This window comes from Carettochelys insculpta, chromosome 1, assembly GCF_033958435.1.
Source record: "Carettochelys insculpta isolate YL-2023 chromosome 1, ASM3395843v1, whole genome shotgun sequence".
NCBI classification, from domain to species: domain Eukaryota; kingdom Metazoa; phylum Chordata; order Testudines; family Carettochelyidae; genus Carettochelys; species Carettochelys insculpta.
The window spans coordinates 262,255,939-262,281,282 of record NC_134137.1 but is presented as its reverse complement, the minus strand read 5'-3'; the positions used below and the strand labels follow the sequence as shown (position 1 = coordinate 262,281,282).

At 46.0% G+C, this 25,344-nt stretch overlaps 1 protein-coding gene across 1 annotated transcript in view; it reads left to right on the top strand.

The window, feature by feature from the left end:
- The window catches only part of WNT5B (Wnt family member 5B), a 102,581-nt gene that overhangs the window by 58,911 nt on the left and 18,326 nt on the right, over positions 1–25,344 (top strand). Inside the window, exons 2-3 of the mRNA XM_074983773.1 lie at positions 16,061–16,209; positions 16,824–17,071. Of these exons, the coding sequence (XP_074839874.1) occupies positions 16,130–16,209; positions 16,824–17,071 (328 nt within the window). The 5' untranslated portion in view covers positions 16,061–16,129. The remainder of the gene's footprint in view (positions 1–16,060; positions 16,210–16,823; positions 17,072–25,344) is intronic.

Sequence of the window (25,344 nt, the reverse complement as noted above, 5' to 3'; positions counted from 1 at the left end):
GTGTCCAGTGGTTAGCCTCACTCAGAAGGAGAAGAGAAGGAAAGACAGAGTGCCTCGCTTTCTAGTGGTTAGGATGTCTTTCTCCACTGAAAAATCATGTGAACAGGTACCCAGTGAAAGAATACCTCAAGAATGCCTTCAATGTCATAGTGGATTAAAGCCAGATCACATGCAAGAAGGTCGGTCAGGAACGAGAGAGGGCTGAGGTATGTAGTAAAGTAACTACCTTTGTACGAGAGGGAAGGAAGAGGGAGAACGCACAAGCTCCATTCACAGTGCAGCAAAACAGGGAGCTGTCAGTCCACGTATTAGGGTATCTGTTCTCCAAATGTCTGCCATGCTAACAAGAACCTCAGTAGACCCCTGTGGAAAGGACACCTTGAGTGTGTCCCTCCTGAGAATACTGTACATTAGCCAAAGAGATTGGTAAAGGTGCTCAGACGACAACAATCTACGAGCACGTCAGGAAACCTGAACATTTATTTGCATTCAGTTGGGCTGGGCACCTGTTGTCCCTATTCAAGAATTATTTTGCCTGCAAATAGCAAGGATGCCTTTCCCTGTTCTGACTGTGCCATGCTAACAGGAACCTCAGTGGTTCCCCAGGGAAAGACCATGTTTCATGGTACAGGGCAACAAGTCAGGGAGCTGTTTTCCCCCTGTGAAAATGCAGCAAACAGGACACAGCAGAGACTGTGACCCCCCCAGGCCACATGCTTTAGGAAGTGGAGGAGGGAGGGCCAGGGCAGCCCACAATGCAGTTATTTGCAAGCACCAGGATGAAGGGAGGACCAGCCCACAGTGCAGCTATGGCCAGGGCCAGCCCCCCACAAACCTTGGGAGACTTTCCCCCTGGTGACAGCCAGCCCCACCAAAATCTTTGCCACAGTGGGAGATTTCCCATGCCGCAACAGCCCTCCCGCAAATCTTTCCCACCTTTGAAGCCTTCAGCGTGTATAAGCCAGGACATGGTGCTGTCTGGAAGCATGGTCCACATTGCACTGCAGGTACGTGCTTTTATTGGGTCGGGGGCTAGTTACATCATGTAGCTGGGTAGGGGACAGACCCTGATTGCGTGGCGCCTGTGTGGAAGGTGGGGTTGCCCCTGTACAAATGTGAGTTGCAGAAAAGAAGATTCTTGGCTTCTTCTACAAGCATGACGCCTGCAGCCTAGCCACCACATGGTGTGCTAGGGTGGGGACTGGTTTTCCACATGGCACCTGTGGGGGAACAGGGCTTCCATGTATGAATGAGAAGCACTGAAAAAAATATTTTGGCCTCTCCTGCTACATCCTGTACAGGGAAGAAGCCTTCACCCCATGCAGGGCAGGCCATGTCTCCCCACTGTCTGATGTGGTGCTGTCTTGTCCCACCAGCCAAGCCGCCCTGTGATGTGGCGGGGCGGGGGCTAGCCCACCAGCTGAACTGAGACCATGACTCTCCTGATGGCTCCATGCTGGGGCTCTTTTTCACAGCTAGACGCAATCACCACCCTGATCATAAAGAAATTAATTTAAAATGCTGGGCTTCCTGTTTCCTACTTCCTGCCCTGCTGGGGACCAGGGAAGGTGAAAGCGGACAGAATGTACACCGGTGGGGCATTGTGGGATACCCATGGGTCACCTCTGGAGGCCAATAAAATCGATTTAAAGTAACACTGTTTCCTCACTGGAATTAATCCAACTTTTTAAATTTGAACTTGACGTTATGTCGAGTTGCATGGTCAGTGTAAGACAATCGGCCTTAGCACTCCCTAAAATCGAACTAATGATATTCGCAGTGAAGACAGTGACATTGTAAAATCAAGCTAACTGCCTTAAAATCGACTTTATGCTGTACTGTAGACATAGCCTTAGTAAGTCAGCTGGTAATGAAGCTGCACTCCAGTTAAAGTGGGTCACATGGTGCCATATAAGCCCCTCCCTGAAAATACCCAGCTTCCTCTTTTTCCCTGGTTTTCCCAGTAGGACATATTGAATACGCAGATGTGCAGATGCACACACAGGTATCCCCATGCTTTTCCTGAAGCAACTGCTCAAATTATGTTCTGGGTGTTTGTTTTGCCCTAATGCCTCTCAGCCACACACACACACACACCCTCCCACCCACCCCCCCTCATAGAACTAGAAGGGACCTCAGGAGGTCTTTGGGTCTAGTCCCCTGCCCTCTTGGCAGGACCAACCACCAGCCCTGACAGATTTTTTTTTTTAAAATCTGTTTGCCCAAGGCCCCTAAATGGCCTCCTCAAGGGTTGAGCTCACAACCCTGGGTTTAGCAGGCCAATGCTCAAACCACTGTGTGTGATATTAAACAGACTTTTTTTTTGTTTAACCTTTGCATGAAACACAGTCTCAGTCTATGTTTAAGATGCTGTGGTTTTAATTACAGTTTGTTAAATGACCAGAGAGCTGCCTGCAAGGAGTGCCGCAGAAATGAAACTACATCGAGACATGTATGTGCAACACAGAAATAACGTCTCAATCACAGCCCACATATGTTTCTCTTAGAACAGGGATTCTTAATGTTCTTTGCACCACAAGTTCCTTTTGACAATAAAAATTACTACACAGCCCCACGAGGTGGGAATAAAGCTTGATCCCTCCTGAGCCTCACTACTGCTGGGGGAGCTAAAGTCTGAGTTGCACCACCCTGGCTGGTGAGCAGACGTCCAAGGCCTTCAGCTTCTTATGCAGAGGAGCAATAATATGAACCCTGCCACCCAAGGTCAAAGCCCTCTGGATGTAATCCTGGGTGGTGGGGCTTGAGCTTTGGCTTCAACTTGGGGCCCAGCAAGTCTTATGCCAGCTCTAGGGACCCATTAAAATGGGGTCATGAATCACTTGGAGTCCTAATCTACAGTTTGAGAACCATTGCCCTGATGATGGGTGTCATACACACACACTTTCATAGCTCTCAGCTATTTCCACGTAATAATAAATTATCATGTTAGCGCAGTGCACGTTATACTGTGCTAGTCCCTGAGGACCTAAATACGTTTACCAAGTTTGGGAAGTGTTATGGGGAAAATGAGGCACAGAGAAACTAATCGACTTGTCTGAGGTCAAAGAGCAAGACAAAGCTACTGGACATAGAACCTAAGACTCTTGACTGCCAGTCTGCCTCTAATTATAGGTACATAGCTTTCCATGTAATGAATCCGTGGGTGCAAACACGAAGTGCTATGCTTGCCCACCGAACCCCACACAGCTTGCATCAGAGAGAGACTAAAGGCATTTCCATTCTCAAAACCATGCTGCAACTTAAGGAAAGAAAAATTTCCACTAGCTGTGGTAATATAAGAGCATATATGCTACAGAGGAATTCTTGAATTCTCCAGTATTCAGTCCAAACCACAAACTCATCCACACACTGACACAGGCACAGGCTTTTTCTGGATTATACTGGCACACAAAGCCACACATACACAACTACACATTATGAAACACAACCCTCCTTCACAATAACAAACATCTGTCCATGTCCCTGCCAATAAATGACCCTTCCCCCCATTTACCACCTGCCTCAACTCACTGTATTTTCATGGGAGAACCATGTATTCCAATGGAAGAACATTAATCTTTATTTCGTCAACAAAGCCTGCTTTCATTCCAGATGAATAGTCATTCCATCCACAGAATTTCTCCTGTCTCTTTCTATCCATCATATTTAATATTTCGTTAACCAAGAATAGAAGTGTACAAGATAATAATGGAAGAAATCTTCAATATTGTCAGTGACCTTTTGGAAGACATTATGAAATAACTGCCTTCCAAGATTTGATTTTTTTTTATGATAAATCCTTAGTTGAGTTGTTACCCACCACATTTTTGTGTGGTTGTTTGCTTTTCCTCTAAGTTTTATTAAATTTGTGGAAAAATTTACACAAGTTAAAAATCTCACAAGTTAATCTCTTGTCTTGGCTATTTTAATAATAAATTGCATTTATATAATTTCTTTCATATAAGGAGCATAAACATTTTACAAACTATTGTAACACCGCTGTTGAAATTAGTAGCTCCATTTGGCATATGGGGAAACTGAATTAGACTCCCTATGAACTAGCATGTCCCAAAATCCACAGTATATCAGCAAAAGTGGAGCAGTAATTATTTATACAAGCCCAAGCTCTCACCTTATAGCGCATAACTGAGAATGTCAGCATAGCTGTAATGTGAGTGTCACAAACTAAGAAGTCTGATGATAACATTGTACACCCAACTCACGCATTTATATTTCATTGCGCGTAAGAATTACCAATCATGAGTATCACAGTATGGCAACATTTGAGGTATAAACATAATCAAGACACATTGTGGACCAACACAATAATAGAAAGCAAAGCAAAGTATCCTTATCCAGTGTCATTGCACCTACTGAAAGAATTGAGTATATTTTAGATCAGTGTGTGTGGGCTACAAAATGTAGGCCCTATCTATGGGTCAGATTTTCAAGTGCACAGATGAGCTAGATTTTCCAGAGGGTTCCATACCTCGAAGTTCCTGTTACAGCAATTATAATTATCATCTGATTTTTAAAATTTGTCAGTACCCTGATGTGCAGAGCTGTTTGGAAAATCCTTCCACTTATCTTGGTACCCAAGATCAGAGGTCTATTTAGATTCTGGTCTCATGTGGGGAATTAAAGGCAGAACCACATCCTTGAAGTGTCACTCTGGTTAGATGAGCAGTTCTGGCAAAACTTCTTCATATCTGCTGAATTCACTGACGTAAAACAAGTTTTCATTCCTCTTAGCCCTGCAGAACCAACACAGAAGTGGGGGGCTAAGTCTACATGGTGGATGCTATTTCAGGCTACAGAGGTATCCCAAAATAGCTGCCTGTGTCTATGCAATGTGCCCGTTGTCTTGAAACAGTTTTTGAGCTAACAGGCACGCTATTCCAGCATCCCTGTACACCTCATTGCAGGAGGAGTACAGGGGTGTCTCAAACTACGGCTTTATTTTGGCTTGTGGTGCCGTTAAGACAGTGGCATATGCTGAAATAGCCCATTTCAAAATCTACTCGAAATATGCTACGCAATTTATGTAATGCAAATTGCATAGCTTATTCTGAGGTTAGGGCGCCGTCTAGACATAGCCAAAAATAGCAATCTGCATTCTATTTGGTTCCTGCAATACCAGTGAAGCTGGCAGTTTGTACCTTATGCTGATGGGAGAAGTAAAAAGAGGATAGTTAGTTATTGACCTTCTGGGTATATTTACAGTACTGTCAGTTAAAAAAAAATCTCCTTTGACTAGAAAACTGAGCAAAGTGGTTCATAAAGGCGTTGAAGAGGAAAAAAATAAGGAGGAAAATGCACTGGCATGTTGATTTTTTTATTCAGTTTTGAATTTTCCTCTCCTTTATGTCTTGAAAACAGAAGATTAGGGCCTGAGTTTCAGAGGAGGGTGTACCAATTGCCACTGCAAAATGTGCAAATCAGGTGCTTGTGTGTAGAGGTGCCTTTTTTGTGAGTTAATTCAGGATTTTGTACCCATGTCCATACATGACAAAAATGTACCAATTTAAATACATCCATTTAGAATCTGATTGAATTAAATCATCATAATCCACATCTGTGAACACTTCATTTCAATATAAGGGTTTGTCTACACATAAACTTGCACCAAAATATCCTAACCACTTTTAATTCATGCAACTGATCCCTTTGAGTGACACAGAGTAACATTTTGCTTTGCTAGCTTGAAGCCATCTAACACCAGTATAACTCTGTACCTAGTGGACTGTACAATACTTGTTATTCCATTAGTACAAAGTATGGAACAAAACTCAGCAGAGATAAATTAACAGAAGCATGAGGTGCAGTTCTTTGATTCTGGGAAGTGTTCAATGTCTTCAGCACCAACTGACTTCAGTGGGAGTTAAAGGTGCCAAGCAACTTATAGGATCAAAGTAAAAAAGCCACCACTTGAAGGTCATCCAGCATGTTCATCCTGTCTGATCTGTTCTTGAATCTCTGTAGAAGACATGCATCACCTTGGGAGGCTATTTCACTGCCAAGTTAAGAACTTTGCCGTAATAGCTAGCCTAATCTTAAATGAGGCCTCTTATACTTGCTTACATGTCAAAATCTGAGTTAACATTTCTGTATTCTCTTGCAAATATTTTGGCCATCACTAATCCTCTATTAGAGCAAGGAGCTGCATTCCTTACACTGCTTGAGGGACTGATGATGTCAATGGCTGCAGGTGAAACATTGGTTCTGAACTCAGGCATTGGTAGGCAAGTGAAGGAAGAAATATTTTCCATTTTGCTTTCTTTCTACTGTAATGTGTTTTCCCTTTAAAATGTTTAATCGTTGATATAAAGTTCACACTCATGAAAGGGGCTGCTAGACTGCTTTGAAGCCTGGAATCTTTTGAGCACAGAACACATATTACATTGGGCAGCAGCAGCAGTGACTGCTTACCCAAACTGTTCCAATCTTGTATTTTAATCCTGACTTCTTGTATCTTCTGCCCGGTGAGAAAGAAGTTCTGGAGCCCTCTGAAGGGATTAATTAGTGCAAATTATGGTGACCATTTTAGTGATTGGAAATTGGATTGTGACACCAAACTTACATCGAATAAGCCATTTTGCCTTTTAAACTACGCATGTTCAATAATATTTTAGACTGTCTGTATATATTTTATTACTGATTTGTGATCTTAAATGATTTATTTATTTAAGTAGATGAAACTGAAAAGCTTTTGAGTTGAAGTTGCCATGCTGTTCTTCCAGAAATCAGGGAGTTTTCACAGCAATAGGAATAATTAAAGCCCGAATGTGGGAAAAACATGTCCCATCCAGCTCCCATGTGTCTAGTCCAGTGTTTCTGATTCAGATCTTCTGGGTGTACAACAATGATTTAAAAAACTGAGCACTGATCTGGGAATATGGTGACCAGGAACCTCATTGTCTGTGAAATTCTTTCAGCATAAGGGGTACCCTGCAGGGTGGTGAAGAGCTGCCAAAATGATTCTGTGCTCTTTCTCCTTCCCAGCTTCTGAAATTGAGGGGATGGCTGCAATTTAATGAGCTATTCTAGCTATTCTTAGGTAGTGGATGGCTCTAGGAAAATGTTATACTAGCAGCAGTCTTGAAGTTGCTTAATTTAAGCAGGAGGCTAGGCAGGACTCAAGCAGGAGCCAAGAATGTGGGAAGAGCAAAAGTGTTTTAAAGCTAGTTTGACTGTCACCTGCTATCTTAATTCCTGTGCATGGCATCAGAATGGAGGAACAGGCTTTTGAGTTTAATCCTGACTGGCTATGCAACCTTAGGCAAGTTGTTTAGCTGCTCTGTGCCTCAGTTTCTCTATTTGTGGAAAAAGTTACCCATTTTTCAAATGGTTTGAGGTCTGGGCAGAAGATGTTATGTAATTTTCAAGTGACCCTTTTATTTTTTATGACTGTTTATTACCATCCACTTCTCTGATCCAGCCTATTGGCTGGATTGGATGATTGGCTGATCCAGCCTATTATGTGATCCCTTTTTGTCTGCTTTTAGCAAACCTGTTTTTTTTACTCTTCCCTTCATTCTCTTTCCCTGGTTATGCACCTCTGAGACAGCTGTCACATGATCTGCTGAGACTGGCAGGTATACCTGGATATTTTCTGAACGGTATGGCTACATCTATGTAACAGCATTATTTTGAAATAATCCATTCTGGGATAGCTATTCTGAGATACAGTAGGGTCTCAACCCTTGTGAATGTTGAATTTCACGACTATGGCTCCTGCCTGGAGCCTGGCTGCCGGCACTCCTGCCCGGAACCCCAGGGGCAGTGGGGGCTGCTGGCAGTCCTACCCAGGACCCCGGAGGGTAGTGGCCACTCTGGCTGCTTGCAAATAATTGAATTGTTTGCGAATCGTGAGACCCTACTGTATCTTATTTTGATATAACACAGCTACAGACAAGAATGCATTTCAAAATAGTACCCCACTATTTCGAAATAGTATGTCCAGACACATAAGCTCTGTCTACACTTGCATTCCTCTTCGAAAGAAGAATGCAAATAAGGAAATAAAAATGCAAATGAGACACTGACTATCTTGCACTTCATTTGCATAATCTCTCTTCAGAAGAGATTCTTTCGAAAGGAAAAAAAGAAGTGTAGATGGGGCTCTTTCAAAAATAAACCCCATCTTTGAAAGAACCCTGCTTCTTATTTTGTTTCATGAAGAAGGGCTCTTTCCAAAATGGGATTTATTTTTGAAAGAGCCCCATCTACACTGCTTTTTTTTCATTCGAAAAAATCTCTTCCAAAAAGAGATTGTGCAAATCAAGCACAAGATATGTAAATCAGTGCCTCATTTGCATTTTCCATTTGCCTCCTTTGCATTCCTTTTTCGAAAGAGGAATGCAAGTGTAGACACAGCCTATATAGTGCTATTGGACGCCATTATGGCTTTTTTCGAAATAGTGCTATTCCATGTCTTGACAGTGCCTATTTTGAAACAGGAATTATTTCTTCTGCAGGATTTATTTCAAAATAGTATGTGCTTACTGTAGATGCTTGCACAATTATTTTGAAATAAGGCTTATTATTTCAGAATAACTTTGCAAGTAGACATAGCCTATGTTGGGGTTAGCAAACTTTTTATGTTGGGCCCCACTTTTCATCCCTGCGATTAGCAGGCCCCCTCTCAAGCTGTCTAATGTAATCCAAGACAAAAGAAATTTAAATTGTGTTCATCTGGAAAAAACATAAAAACTTTTGGCATGCATATGAAAATGAGTATGTGGAATGTGAGAACTTTATTAATTGGTATATAAATGTGAATACACAGACATAAAAACAGAAACATAGTTCAACATTTTTAAGGCAATAGGTGAGCCTGAGCCTACATCCTGCTTATGAAATTTCACTTTCTTGGAGGGGGCCTGCTGCCCACTTTGCTCCCCCCAGCCTATATGACCCCAATGACAGTGAGACTAAATAACAGCAACCAGTGTAATTATGGAAAAGCAGAAGGTTAAAGCAGCAGCAAGGGAAGCAGGAAAGAAAATGTTGATGTGCCAGTGGGGCTGACAAGTGCTGAGATGCAGAAAAAGGTAGGAAATGAGCCCTGTAAAAAGATAACGAGAACTCCTGTGGCATCTTATACACTAGCAGATTTTTCTGGAGCTTAAGCTTTTGTGGACAAAGACCCACTTCGTTAGATATGCATCTGATGAAGTGGGTCTTTGTCCATGAAAGCTTATGCTCCAAAAAATCTGTTAATCTGTAAGGTGTCCCAGGACTTCTCATTTTTTGTAGATACAACAGATTAGAGTGAGAGATTTGTGAATTGGAGTTCATGTTCAAATTCAGCACATTAACACATGGTATGAACAGAGACATCAATTACCTCACACATTACAAGGACTGCTTCCCATCCTTTGATGCTTGTAATTATCTCAGACAGGACAATTAACATCCCCCTCCATTCACCTCCTTCCTTCAATCCTATTTGATTTGTCAGTTTTTAATGCTGTTTGTTTGTTTGTCTATTTGGTCCTCTGTACTTATAAAAGTCAGTCTGTATTGGGAATGAGGTTGATCTGAAGAAGTGGGTCATCCCACGAAAGCTCATGACTAAAAAATCATTTTGTTAGTCTTTAAAGTGCTACATTTCTGCTGCTTTGTTTTGTTGGAGTACAGACTAACACAACTGCCCCTCTATGGCTACCCCTCTGATACTGTAAAAAGATAAAATTCTACAGTGCCCGTACGAAAGGCAAGAAGCCGTGTGAGCTGAGCGTGTCTGGTCACAAGGCTCTTGAACCCTGAGCTAAAATGGTGGTAAAAATAAGACTGTCTGCTGAAGCCTATGGGTTTAGGGTCACCTATAGTGCCTCCCTTAACAGGACCTAGGAATTTTCTCTACAGATGTAAAATGTAGAGCACTCTTTATGGCTATTAACAGAGAGGTAGCTGTGTTAGTCTGTATTCTAACAAAACAAAACAGCAGTCACGGATATGTGAAGTACATCTGACAGACAATGGAACTGAGAGCTCCTGTTTTGGGCTAGGAGATTAAACTCGTTTTTTTAGTGATGGAACACTTGCTGGATCCTAATTTCTTGAGACTTTATTTATTAGTATGAATGAGTGGGCTCATGCCTGTACTGGGAGAAAGAAGCCTTCTAGACCATGGTTTCCTAAACTGGGGGGCATGCCCCCCTGGGGGTACATGAAGAATTCCGGGGGGGCACGAGGTGACCTAACTCCCCAATCATGCCCCCCTGCAAAGAAAGAGACAGCCTTTGCTTCTGGCTCTCAGCCCCTGACATTTTACATGGGTGACCCAATGTAGCCTCTTTAAAAAGCAGGCAGATGACAAAGACCCACATGCAAAGATGAGTGAATGTGGGCTGGGGGAGGGAGGAGGAGTAGGAGGAGGATGGGGTTAGATGTGGGGCTGAGGGTGCCTGGCTCAGGTAAGAGGGATGGGGTAAGAGCTGGGGGGTAGTGCCTGACTTTGTGGGAGGGGAGGCACTCAGGCGGGTGGCTCATGGGGCTTGTGGGGCTTGGGTGGCCAGCCAGCATGCAGGATTCATGGGACTTGGGCTGTTGGCCTCGGCATCACAGGGCTCAGGCGGCTCAGGCTGGTGGGTGGGCAGCTGGCTCCGGTAGCACTGGGCTCGGGCAGCTTGGGCTGGTGGCTGGCCCAGGCAGCATGCGATTTGGGCAGGCAGCTCGGCTGCTTGGCCTGCAGCTGTGGCGGGTGGCTGGTGGGTTAGTGGGTGGCTAGCCTTGTCAGTGTGGGGCTCAGGCAAGCAGCTCTGGCAGTGCAGGCCTCAGGCGGGCAGGGCAGCTGGTGCAGGCAGCTCTGGCAGCTGGCACAGGGCTCAGGCAGCTGGCTAGCTGGGGCTGCACCAGGCACCCACAAGGGGCCAAGGAAAACTGTTTGTGCTAATTTTAAATAACATTTTTATATCAAGTTATTGTGTTTATTGTAAATTACAAATTGAATTTGTTGTTAAAGGGGGGTTAGATGATGGTAAAGAAGAGGTGGGGAAGCGTGAAGGTTTCTCAAAAATCAAAACAGTGGAGTGATGCCACAAAGTTTGGGAACTACTGTTCTAGACAGCAGTAAATGTGCCTGGATGCATTGGAGAAGAAGCAGGAAAGATGCTAACACAAGTTGCAGTAGAAAGAGACTTAAAACTTTTTCAAAGTTTTGTTTACAGCACTTGATAAAGTGTAAAGCATGGGGAAATGCAAACCCTCCAAGTAAAAAAAAATAAGGATCAGAAGTTTGTACAGATAGCTAACCTTTTTCTGATTTGTCAGGTCTGATTTCAACATTGCAAGAGTCAGGGTTCAACTTTTTCATAGTATGTGTCAAATTTTAGTAGATTTTCTCATTTTCTAGTTGCAATCATGCAGTATCCCTCATTTAAATGCACCAATAATGGAAAAGTGGTGATGAATCTTTGATGGATCATATTGAACGAAATAAGGCTACAATGTTCAAACATATTTGGTCCCTCTGAAAATCAAGGCACTTATCTGAGTGCCTGAATATTGATAGGGGCAGCTTAAATATGCAGCTTTAAAAAAAATGTAGCACAAGATTCTTAAACAGCAGCGAAGGGTCCTGTGGCACCTTATAGACTAACAGAAAAGTTTTGAGCATGAGCTTTCGTGAGCACAGGCTCACTTCATCAGATGCTTAAAGGAACATTGCAGTAAAGGCCCTGGGGACATCTTTCAAAGCAGATGGCACTAAAGAAGTCAGATAGCACAATGCAACTTAACAGCTCTTTTTGCAGACCACCACCCAACTGTTCTGCAGGCTAAACTTTGGGAGCAGCTTGCTTAGGCTGAGCTATTCAACAATATCTTACCTGCTATTAGCACTTTAGTTGGGGGCCATAAACACAATCACCAAAGAAGTTATCTGTGCGATCTGAAAGGGGAATCACTTTCACAATTCACATTTTAATCTCCACCAAGATGATTACCACACTAAAATGACTGTCATTAGCAGTAGAATCCTTTTGCTGGAATTTCTTGCACCTTTCTCTGAAGTGGCTAAATGTAGTGCCTGGCATGTTGAATAGTAACAGAGAGAAAGCCATGCTAGTCTATATATATATATATATATATATATATATACTTTCTCTGAAGCATTTGTTCTGTCCACTGTCTGTACCAGGATATTGAACAGTGGACCAATGACCTGATCCAGCATGGGAATTTTTTTATTTCTGTGCTTCAAAATGAGGTGACTGCTTTGCTGCTAACTACTACCTATTGAGATGCTGCTGGTAAATTAAAGCATATTTCACTGTGATATGTAATCATCAGCTTTGTTCAACCTTTCATAATTAGCAATTGTTTAATGAATAATGAATAGTTTGTACATCTATAACACCTATTATTCAAGTAGTATCTCAAACTTTATAAACTTTAAGGAATTAAGCTTCACAGTTAAACTGTGCAAAAGATTAGGCTACTGGTGCAAAGTCACAGGTAAAGGCTGTGATAAGTAGCTCCACCTTTGTACCTTGGATTTCTATGGCACCTATGCACCTACACTTATTCACAGAGGTTCATACCTCTTCTTAGCAGGAAGAGTTAAGAGGATGAGTGGCAGCTTACACCACTCTTAGATTCTTCCAGCACAGGACTCTACAGGGAGTGTTGGTTATGGGTAAATTGACAGTTACTCCTTTCCTAGCATGAGCAAATTATTTATTACTGCATGGTGCAAACCCTCCCCCCACACTTTTCTGTTTCTGTTGCTGAGAGGGGAGCTCCACTTATTTATTATATTCAGTCTCTACTCCATTAAGGAAGTGGGGTTCTTATACCTGCAGCTGTCTCAAAAACTTTGGGTGACACCCCACCACCTCTGCAGATTGTTTGTCATGCAACAGAGAGATAGCCATGCTAGTCTATATACTATCAACACAAAAAAGCAGTCCAGCAGCACTTTAAAGATCAACAAAATACTTTATTAGGCAATGAGCTTTTGTGGGACAGACCCACTTCGGCATTGTGTTCCCATGACAAACAAAACAAAAAGCAGTCCAGTAGCACTTTAAAGACTAACAAAATACTTTATTAAGCTACAAGCTTTCTTGGGATAGACCCAGTTCTTCAGATCATAGTTTTACCAGAATAAACTCAATATTTAAGGCACAGAGAACAAATAATACTTTATTAGGCGATGAGCTTTTGTGGGACAGACCCACTTCGGCAGATCATAGCCTTACCAGAACAGACTCAATATTTAAGGCACAGAGAACCAATAATAGCAATCAAGGTTGACAAATCAGAAAAATATTATCAAGGTAAGCAAATTAGAGAGCAGAGGGGCAGAAGCCCAGGGCGGGGGAGTCAAGAATTAGATTAAGCAAAGTATGCTTTATCTAATTCTTGTCTCCCCACTCCCCCTTCTGCCCCTCTGCTCTCTGATTTGCTCACCTTGATAATATTTTTCTGATTTGGCAAACTTGATTGCTATTATTGGTTCTCTGTGCCTTAAATATTGAGTTTATTCTGGTAAGACTATGATCTGAAGAACTGGGTCTATCCCAAGAAAGCTCGTAGCTTAATAAAGTATTTTGTTAGTCTTTAAAGTGCTACTGGACTGCTTTTTTGTTTTGTTTGTCATGGGAACACAATCCACAGCTTCCTTCCTCCCCACACTGCCACAGAGAAACTCTCCATTCTGATGTCACTGACAAACAGTAGTGAAAAACACCCTCACAGTCCCTCCAATGCACACAAGCAGAAGGAGGGGGAGAAGTATAAGATATAAATAATGTATTCGTGTTTTGTTCAGACACGGATCCTGCTGTGCCTGGGCAACATGGCTTACCGCTCTTCAGGGAACTGAGTCATACAGGGCCTTTTTGTCCTGAGGCTAATTTTGGCACTGGCAGGCTCACATCTGGCTGCCAGGTGAGACAGGTCACAAGCGGCAAGTGGAGCACATCTAAACTGTGGAGGCAGAGAAGCCTGGTACAAACAAACCCAGCAACTTCACGGTAGCAAGCTACAGGAATTTGGATTAAACAAAAAAAGTCCCCAAAACCCTTGGGTGGAATGAATTGCTGAATCTGGTGATTAATATCCCTGCTGGTGTTTATGAGGCAGCATGAAAGGCAGGTAACTTGCAGAACTTGGAATGTATATGTTTTTGGCATAACTTGACAGTCACGGGTAAGGAGCGGCAGACTGACCTTTCCAGCTCACTCCAGTGGCCACCTGGGTTCCTCTGGAGCAGTGGTAGCCAGGAAGAGGCAGACTTGGCTGGAGGGGAAGGCATATGTTTGTGGGTGCCACCCATTTAACCTAAAAAGGGACAGAGAAGTATTTATGGAGGGGTGTTCTAGTGTGGGCCCAGATGCGGCTGTGTGGGGAATGAGGCAGACCTGCTGGAATGGTGTGACTAGATTGCTGCTTTGCTCCCCAGGTGGGGTGGGGTGAGGATGAGTTAGCAGGTCTGTCAGCAGCTTGGGGGTGGAAGATGGTTGGAGGGGGAGCAGGGAGGAGGAGCTGACAGGAGTGGTTGGAGGGGTGTGTGTTGGGGGGGAATGTACTGTTTGTTTTGTCTACCTGGGGAGCTGGGAGCCGGTTGGTGAGGCTCTGTCCGGATGTTCCTGCAGCAGAGCTGCCTGGTGGGGTTGGGCAGGCAATGGGGAAGGGTGTTTGGACAAGAGGAGCCTTTGAAGCTGTTCTCTCGTTCCTCTTCTCCGGACCGGCTCCCCTCCTTCCCCTATAAAGTCATTAGGCTGTGGTGCCAGCCCTATCTCTACTCCATATCTCGTTGTTCCAGCCAGTGCACTCACAGACTTCTTCGCCTTGGGGGAACGAGATTGGGGGTATTACAGAGGGTCCTTTTGAAGGAGAGGACTATGTGGGGGGTTTCATTTGCTGCCGTAGAGACCAGATCATTTCCGAAGCGGCTCTGCATGACAAAGGGGAGGGAGAGTTTCTGCCTTTGATCTCCCCCTGCCAACCCACACAGGTCCCTGGGCGCCCTCCCCCAGCGCACTGAGACCACTCGGGTCCCATTGGGTGGGGGCCCATAAAACAAGCTACGGTAGCGCGCAGAGGTCCAGCGTATCGTGCATGCCTGGTGCAGAGTACGTTTTCCGTGGGCCGTGGCTCTGTGTCTTTGGGGGTGTTATTGCTGGGGGATAGGAACGACCGGGGAGAGGGACTGTTGGAGGGGCGCAGGGGTGCCCCTTAGTTGCTGTCCTGCCCACCTTGACCCCTCTCTGCGGAGCCTCACCCTGCAGGTCAGCCGCCTGGGCTGGGTGAAGGGCTTCAGGTTTCCGCTGTCGGATGGAGCGTTGTCCCCACGCGCTCCTGAAACAGGAGTTTGCTCAACATCCGGCTCCTTTGCAGTGGGCCTGGGATCCCACCCTCTGCCCTAGCGACTCCTGGGGCCCTGAGTGTTTCTGCATTGCCTCCACCACTGCGAAAATGCCCCTGGCCGGGTCTTTCCCTCGGGGCTAGAACAGCCCCCATCCAGCCTCTTCTGTTCCAGCTGGAAGGAGGCGCGGAAGGACTGGGAACAGAAAGGGGAAAGACCCGGTGGAGGGGGAACTGCAGGATACATAGTGCTCCCCCAGCAGCCTCACCCCTGCTGGCGGGTGGCCCTCCTGTTCCTTAGCTGTGCAGGCTCCTAGCGGGCACACAGCTGCCCCCAGGACCTCCAGCCGGCTGGCTAGCTGGGGTGGCGCCCTGCTGTGCGCGCGGAGAAGGGCTGGGTCCTGCGCTGTAGGGGGCGCCTGCTGCTCTTCTCGCCTGCCCCCCGCAGGACCGCTGTCTCTTCCTCTCCCCCGGGCTGCAGGCTCTGCCCTCTCCGCCCCCTGCCCCAGTGGCAGCGGCCGGGAAGCGCGGGGCTTTCCCAGGGAGCCTGGCGTGCGGACCAATCAAAGGCAGATGGACCCTCATAAAAGCCCTGCAGGTCCCTGAGTGCCGCCGGCCGGCCAGAGGTGCAGCAGCAGGGCGGGGGAGGGGTCTGCCGGCCAGCGGCGGGAGGGGGCGCTCGGCTTGCCCGGCTCAGGACCCCGCAGCGATCCCGCCCGCCCGGCTCACTCTCTTTCTGCAGGGCGCCCTGCCTTGGACACTGGCAGCTCAAGGGCTCTTCCGAGGGCGCCGCAGCCGGGACACGCGCACTATGCCTGGGACGCGGCTGCTGCTCCTCGCCGCGCTCCTCTGCAGCTGCAGCCAGAGCCCGGCGGAGGCCAACTCCTGGTGGTGAGTCTGCAGCCCCCCTGCTTCCGGCTTTGTCCCCCTCGGGTACGGGAGGTCGCCACCGTCCCGGGCTACGGGGGCGCGGACCGCGCGAGGGGAGGCAGCCGGGGCGTGGGATGGGAATCGACGGGTTTCGCGGCTGTCTTGCTGCAAGAAGGCTCCAGGTCCGGCTCCTCCCGGGAGAGACCCGCGTCCTCCCGCCTGGCTGGAGAGTGGCCGCCCGGGCTCTCCTGCCATTGCCCCGCTGCGGCGGCGGCTGGGGTCACGGAGGTTCCTAGTCCTTGCCACGCTCTCGGCAAACGACCCCGGGGCCCCTAGACGGGGGTGGGCCGAGGTGGGGCAGCGCTTATTGGCACTTGCTGGGAAGCGGAGAACTGCCTGTGGCAAAGCCTCGCCCCGCACCCCGACGGGCTTTTTGTGTCCCATCCCGGGGCAAACGCTTCTACCAGCGGCATCTGGGAGAGCCGCGCGGGGCAGGGGATGAGACCGGCCCGGCCTCAGTGGCCCGGCGGCCGGGGGCGCCGTGCGGAGCCTGGACCTATGCGGGGATCACAGCTCCCTGGTCAGCTCCCACCCCCACCTCCTCCCTCTTTGTTGACGCTGTTGTCTGGTTCCAGGTCCCTGGCTCTGACCCCGGTGCAGAGACCGGAGCTGTACATTATCGGGGCGCAGCCCGTGTGCAGTCAGCTGCCGGGGCTCTCCCCAGGGCAGCGGAAGCTCTGCCAGCTCTACCAGGAGCACATGGCGTACATCGGGGAGGGAGCCAAGAACGCCATCAAGGAGTGCCAGTTCCAGTTCCGCCAGCGCAGGTGGAACTGCAGCACAGTGGACAACACCTCAGTCTTCGGCCGGGTGATGAGAATAGGTAAGGGCGGGGGTGCGCTCGGCGGCGCAGCGCTGGGCCCAGCTGTTCCCTGCGCCTGCTTCTGAATCTGCAGCGAAAGCCGCCCCCCCGCGGGGAGCCGGGACCCAGCCGGGCCACCGCTCTCGGGGGCTGTGGGCCGGGGGCAGCGGCCTGGCGGGTTCCGCTCGCACGCGTTCGGCCTCAGTGCTGGCTCGGCGGGGACAAGGCAAGAGCGCAGAGCCCCCTGCCGGAGGGAGCGCTCGCCTCGGGGAGCCGCTCTGCCTGCCTGGGGGGTGGGGGGGGGGCGCAGTTCCTGCCCCGCTGGCGGTAAGAGGCGCATTGACGGGCCCTTGGCGCTCGGCCGGAGGTGTGAGCGGGGCCCATTGTCCCCGCTCCTTTTGATATGCAGCCATCCGCTGGCAGGCCGCTGAGAAATCCGGCCGGTTTGATGTGCCCGACCGCCCGGACACTAAAGGGAAGGTGTTAAAAGCGCGGGAGCCCCCCACCCCCGCTTGCCGCACAAGAGCCCAGGCAGCGCTCCCCCCATCGCTAGTCAGGGTACCGTGTAACCGGGCAGGCTGAGAAGCTGCCACCGTCAGGCCTGAGGCCAGTGCCTGGAGACTCCCAGCCAGGCTCCCTTTAACTTCTCCGAGCCCATCTCGCTGCTCTGGAGCAGGACAGCTCAGCCACAGGCTGGGTCCCTCTACACAGACAGGCGGAAGAGTTCAGCACCAGCGCTGGAGAGCTGGTCCCATGGCACTGAGCCTGCAGATTCTCCCCCCTCTGAATACGCAGGCCCCCTCACATTCCCTTGCCTGGGACATGTCCCTTCTGAGTCCACCTCCCTGACACAGTCTGCAGCCTCCTACACCAAACCCAGGGCCATGTGCAGGGTCCTGGGCTCCTCCAGAGGGACAGTGAGAGGATGTTGCCAAAGCCAAAAGTTTGTCTGGGAAGGATAGATGATAGGTTCATTGAGGATAGGTTCATCAATGGCTATTGGCCAAGGTGTTTGGAGTGGCAACTGCATACTCGGTGTGACCTTAAATCTCCAACTGCCAGAAGCTGAGAAGGGATGACAGGGAATGACCATGGATCACTCAGGGCCCTGTGCTGTTCATTTCCTCTGAAGCAGCTGGCATTGGTCCCTGTCAGAAGACAGGATACTGGTCTAGATCAGTGTTTCTTAAACTTTTTGAGACCATGGAACACCAAACAAAAGTATTTTTTATGCAGCACACCTATGAAAATTTTCTTCAAAAAATTGTTGTCAGATCAAAAAAAAAACAAAAAACAAAACAAGCAACCTCCCCTCCCTGCTGCCACAATCCAAAGAAACAGCAACATATACAGCAAAATCAAAATGAAGTAATTTAATCGGGTATCATAGCAATGAAGAAGTAACATTATGTTGGGTGTTAGTAACAGAAAATATCCATATCATCAGTGTATTCTTCCAAACGTTCATGGCACACCTGCAAGTTGTTTACAGAACACCTGTGTTCCACAGAACACAATTTAAAAAACATTGGGTTAGATGAACCACTGGTCTGATCCACTATGGGTGTTCTTATGTTCTTGAGTCACTAGGTAGGAGACAGAACAGGTGGGGAAAAGGAACCTAAAACATTAACATCTGCCTTCCAGGGAATGAAAAATGATCTAGCTGTGAAGGGATGTGTTTGAGAATGAAATGATGTTATAAAACAACAAGAATTCTCCCATCCCTGTTACACATTTTGGTTTGTACAGGCCCTTGGTGGCATTGATCAACTGGATCCAAAGACTGGGGTAAATTTTTGGCTCCCAGAAGACGTTACAGCTGCTCCACAGGGACAAAGGCTGAGGAAGTGTCCCATGTAGTGGGGCACTCCCTTCTTCGGTACCACTCCATTCATCACAGTCTTGTGTTGTTAGGAGACAAGTTCAAACCTGGGTGCATAATCAGTGTGAACAGAAGGGAAGCAAGAACCAGAGGTGGAGGAAAAGGGGTCAAGGAATAAGCAGAAGACAAAGGGGTGCGTGGTGGGAGTTACCCCGATGAGAAGCCAAAATCAGTATTGGAGAAGGGGTGGTGGAAACAGAGAATGGCCCTTCCCCTATCCTTTTAATAAAGTGATCCTGGTAAAACAGTTGGGTTTTGGTGATAAAACAGTGGTGGTCTGTGTGGATGTGGTGACAAATGTCTCTGATGGCCATACTATGGTTAATGCTGGTTGTCTGGTGGCAGTGTTGGTGCCGATGTTTCCGGTAGTTATGGTACGGGTGGTGGTGGGTATTTAGGCTAGAGAAGCTAGGTGTGTGTGTGGTGGTGTGCATCTGTGTCTAGTGGTGTGTTTGTGTGGTGGCAGCTGGTGCAGACATGGTTTGTGATGTGTCCACAGTTTAAAAACTTAACTTCTAATACATTTGAAACTAGCTTTTTCTGTACCTCCTTCCTGGAACAAATAGAAATATTTTCTCGTGATGGCGCACACTCAGATATAAACTGAGAACACTTGGAATGGCAAGAAGAGTTACACAAGTGTTCCCAAAAATTTAGAAATCTGTAAATCTGAGATCTGTCTTGCACAGGACTGATAATGTCAAGACTGTTATGATTGTTCATCTTTATTGTCTATTACTGAGGTCAGGTCTATGCTACACACTCTTTCATTAATGTAGCTGCGCTAATGCACCTGGGTCACTGTAGTGTGTGTTGTGAAGGCATTCTGTGCCAATGGGAGTGCACTCTCTTCTCGGTATAATTACTCCACTTATATGAGAGGCAGAAGCTAGGGCAGTGGGAGATGTAACACTGGCATGGCCAATGCTTAGGCTGCTGTAACTTGCATTGCTTGCATGCATGTCTTTTTTCACGCCCCTGAGCTAGGAAAGCCTGACTTAAGTTGTAGAGTAGAATTGCCCTTTGTCAGTGACAAGCTGGTATTTAGGATGATGTTATTGCTGCTGTCTTTTTCCTCCTATGCTTAGGCACAGTTCTTCTGAATTGGTTTTTTTATGTATATAAATATCTTCGATAATTTCAGATAATTTGGGGAAATATGTTTTTTGACACTGAAGTAGAAAGCAAGCCATTTCAATCCCTTCTGTGACATGTTGGCTCTAAGGTCATTCTTTTCTCGCTTTGTACAGTGCTGTTATCTCTCATTTTTAACTTTTAAGCTTCAATTCTATATTGCATCCCAGTTGCTTTATGTTGTTCCAGAGTCTTACAGAGTCTGAAAACAGTTTACCTGGTAAGCTGAGCACTTAGATGGGTGCCCAGGAGAGTTTCAGGTGCCATCCAGCTGATTGGCAGAAAGCTCACAGAACCCACTGCCAGCGGCATGTGTTTCTGTTGGTGGTACACATCTGCACATGCCTTGATGCACATAACAAAATTTCTTCCACCCATGGATGGAAATTAGAGGTAACACTGGCTGGAAACCAGATGAATTTCCTCACTGGGAATATTAGCTGTTCCTCTCATCCTCACACAGTGGCCACAGCTTAGAATGGTAGGCCCTAACTTATTGTTACTTGGGTTATATCTACCCTAAAGAGTTTACATCAGTGCAGCTGTACTGATGGAGCTGTGACACTGTAAGCTCTCTTATGTAGCTGGTCTCCCCTTGTCATAATTAATTCCCCCAATGATTGGCAGCAGCTATGTCAGTGAGAGGAGCTCTCCTGCTGATACAGCACTGTGCATGCTACCACTTACAACAACATAATTTATGTTGCTCAGAGAGGTTGAATATTCACATCTGTGAGAAACATATATTTTGCAGACATAAGTGGCAGCGTAGACATAGCCTGGGTCTGCGTTTAGTAAGTCTGCCTTGGTTTTGTGTATTTTACAATGGTAACGCAGTCTGCTGGCATGCAAATTTTTTTCAGGCATGTGCAGCACTTTCACTGTTTGAGTTATACTTGTTTTTCTTACTGTTTCTCTGAACTTTGTGACAGGTTTTGGTCTAGGCTGGTCTGGCAAGGAGCAATTTCTGATCACTGATGTACAGAAATTATCCTTCAGAAATAGGTCCCTGTACTGTAAGAGAGAATTAATTCATTCCTAAGGGTGCATTTCTTAGAGGGGAGGATAGAGAAACATATAATATAAAGAATTTACAACTGTGAGTATTTTTGACAGGTTACCATATTCTGCTCCCACTCCAGTTCAATCATTCTCTCCTGACCGGGCTGTCTCTAGTTTGGGCTTTCCCTAGTATACAGTTTAGCCCTACAATTTCTAGAGCTGGTTGATAAACAGTATGTTCCGTGACAAATGTCTGGGGTTTGAGCTAGTTTTCCTCCCTTTTGCCTTACCTTTCTGTTTCAGTGGGGACAGGGAAAAAGAAAAAAAAGGGAGAAAAATAATTTTAATATTTAATATGCATTACAACCGTCGTCCAAATTGGAAAATTTCTGCAAAAAATATCAACAAAGACCATGTTTCCATCATAAAAATTGAGAAATATACTTTTTAACCATCTTTTTTTTTTTTTGCCTTGTTGTCTCCACCAAGGTCAGGTGTGCTGCTTCTACTTCCTTCCATCCCAGGCAATTCCATTGAAAAGAGTTGTGGAGATTGGCTTGCCTTTGAGTCCAGAAAGGGGAGTCTACAGCTCCAGTCAGCATTTTCACCATTGACCCCTACCATCTGTTTTACCACATTTCAATAAGCCCCTGATTTATTCCCACTGCTTTGACACTTTGCAGTGAACACTGGAGGGCAGTAAAGGTCCATAAAGCAGATACTGGAGTACCCCATTGGCTTATGTCACATGCACAGAAGACAGACTTGACACATCTGGGGAAGCAAAGAGAATTTGGGAACAGAGCCTAGCATATTCTGGGTGGCATTTGAGTCTTTTCTGGGTGGCTGCCCAAGCATTCAGCTTACAGGGAACATTGGCCTCGAGCTAAAGGGGCCTTGTGAGAAGACCTGCACTTTTGGTGGCCTGGAGATCTTTTTGCAAGCCCCCCTCTTAGTCTGAGGCCTGGGGCTACAGCCTTTGAAAAACCCTTTCTTAATCTGGCCCTGTTCAGATATCACTGTGCTACACCTTATCAAATTCTCAATAGACAGATCTACATATTTGCTTTGTCATAGAGATGACTCTGAGCCGAAACTAATTGCAAATTCATGACTGATCTGGGGTGTACCAAGCACCACCAAACTTCAAAGGGTTTGAAATCCAGATATGAATTTTGCAACTTGGGTTTATGTTTACTTTATACTTTCAGGGCACTGGTCCCATCAGCTGCCTCATTTGAACATGCTGTAAAGCCTGTGCTACAGATCTTGTACCAGTGTAATCATGTTGGTTAGAGGTGTGATTTTTTTAAAACTAATATAGTTGTACCTGGTAAAACCTCTCCTGTGGATTTCACTATAACAGATATAAAAGTGCCTTGTATCAGTATAGCTTATTCCCCACTCTGTATAGGACTGAACTATACCTGTACGTTAGAGATATGAGATGGGTAAACTAATGCCTTTTAGTGTGCCAAGAAGTGCTGGAGCTTGCACAGAGCTCTTCTTCAGTTTTGTATAAGCTTGAAGCTTGTTTCTTTCACAAATGTAAAAGGTATTACCTCACATACTTCGTCTCTCTAATCTTATGAGACCGACAGGCTACAACATGGCATACTATAGCTGTCTGTTGCAGTGGTGTTGTAGCCATGCTGGTCCCGGGTTTTTAAAGAGTCCTGGAGAAAAGCTCCATGTAGCTCAAAAGCTTGTCTCTTTTACCAACTGAGGTTGGTCCAATAAAAGGTATTCCCTCACTTCTGACTCCACTTGTATAAACAGTTTTATATTAGTACAGGGATTGGCAACCTTTGGCTCTCAGCCCATCTGGGTAATCTGCAGCTGGGCTGCGGGACTTTTAGCTGACGTGGATTGTCTGCAGGTTTGCACCTCTGGGAGCTGCTGGAGGCTGTGGATGGTGAAAGTCGGCAAAATGTCTTGCAGTCCATCAGCAGATTACCCTTACAGACCAAGAGCCACAGGTTGCCAACCCCCATACTAGTATAATTGCGTCCACAGCAACAGGGGTTATACGATTTAAACTATACCAGTATGGATAAGGCTTACCTCAAGTGGAACTTGATCTGCAGCTCCAAAACCTTGTTTCGTAATTAGCTCACAAGTAGCCCGAGGTCTTGTCTGGTTTACAGACGACTAAGCGGGAGGCTGGTGTCATTCAAAAGATTGGGGAAATCTGTCAGATGCATTACAGCACAGATGCCGCACACATTACCTGTGCATTGTGGTATAAATATGATGCAGCATGAATGCTATACTTTCATACAAATACCTATCTGCTGGAAGGTGGACCTCTTTCACAGTTTATTTAGAGCAGGTGTGTCCAACCCGTGGCCCGCGGGCCGCATGCGGCCCCACAAGATCGTAAACTTTTAACATTATTATGTGATTTATATACATTAACTATATTATATATTTTATATGCGGTCCAAGACAATTCCTCTTCACTCAATGTGGCCCAGGCAAGCCAAAAGGTTGGACACCCATGATTTAGAGGCTGTTCTGAGGCCTTCTGAAACAAGAAAACAAGTGCAATAACAGCAGCTGACATGAACTAAGTAGGAAAAAACAAAGCCAGATATAATAGCACATTTTATTTTGCTTAAAAGAAAGTGATTCTGTGAATGATTCCTGCTCTCCTGTAGTCCCACAGAAAATGTCACAGATGACTGTACCACTGGGTTTCATGGGGTTCTCTTTATATGGTAAGTCTTGTCCTTGTTAGCATTTTGCTAGAAAAGTTTTCCAACAAACCATTCTCTGCAAGGGAGGTGCCCCTCACAGTCCTGCCTTTGCCCTGGTCGTTAACCACTCAACTGGTGATAAGTTGCTAATAATGAGGTTTCATGGGATGTGCAGATTGGAAAATGAGGACACCCAAAGCCACCAGGCCAGTCCTGGTGAGGGGAGTTACAGGTCTGATGCATGTTTCACAAGTATTTTTAAAATATCCATTTTTGGTGACCCTCTAAGGATATATCTCATTATAAGAACTACAGTGCAACAGCAGCAGTGTTGATGCTGTACTACTGTCGTGTGGACACTTGCTACAGAGACAGAAGATTTTCCATCACTGTGGTAACTTCACCTCCTAAAGAAACAGTAGTTAAGTCGATGAAAAAAATTATTCCATCCACTTAGTGGTGTCTACACTAGTTCTCAGGTGGATTTAGCTAAGACTATGTCTACACTGCACTTTTGTCATTAACATTTTTATCAGCCAGTAGTCTGGAAAAAAATACATCCCTAATCGACAAAAAGTTTAACAAAAGGCACCCTACTGCCAGTGGGAGATGCTCCCCAGCTCACAAAGCTACGACCGCTCCTAGGGGGTGGTCTTATTTTGACATCAGGAGAGCTTGGCTGCGAGCAAAGTGCAGCTATACTGCATACCTTAAAGTGGCAAGGCTGTTGCTGTACAGCTGTGCTGCTCTAAGGTATACAGAATAGACATTGCCTGTCTCTTGGGGTGAATTTTTCCCATCCCTGAGATACGTAGTTAAGGTAAACTATGTTTTAGGTGTAGACCAGGCCTAATGCAGCTGCGAATATTAAGGGGCAGCTTGATACTGGAATTTGGCACCTTTTGGATCTTTTGTATCTGTACCTTTTCATACTTAGGTTGCTGGTTCAAACAAAGCTCAGGCAAGCTCTGTATGACCTGGAGGTTATTTGGTAACATACAAAGAGGACTCGGAGAGTCTGAGTTTGGTTGCTTGCTGTTATATTGAATGTTAATATTCTTGTTAATGCTGTACGATGCACAGATGAAGCTGTGATCCGTGCCCAAAGTTATTATACCCTAAACTGGACAGACATTACAGTTAAGATATAGAATTTGAGCAGAGGAAGGTGGAAACATCAAAGCAAGGAAATTCTTAGAGGAATTAAAACATTGACCCTAAGACCTTGTCTAAACAAGAAAATTGTTGACCAGATAACATAGGCTTTTCCTATATAAGAACATTTTATCAGTGATACTGATATACAGGTATGGTTACACTGGCATAGTCCCTTGTGTGGACATTTTTACTTTGGCTTAAGAGCGGCTTGTTTGAGTTTGTCTTGAGACAAGTCCTAATCCACTTTAGCTAAAGGAAATTAAAACAGGTTTTAATAGAAATAAAACTATCTTTTTAGGGGCTTGCCCCAGTTTAACTAAATTGATTTAAAATTACTGTTAGTTAAACCAGAGTAACTTTCTTGTGTAGACAAGGCCTACTTGCACTTTGTGACCACTTATTTGCAGTCTCACTAG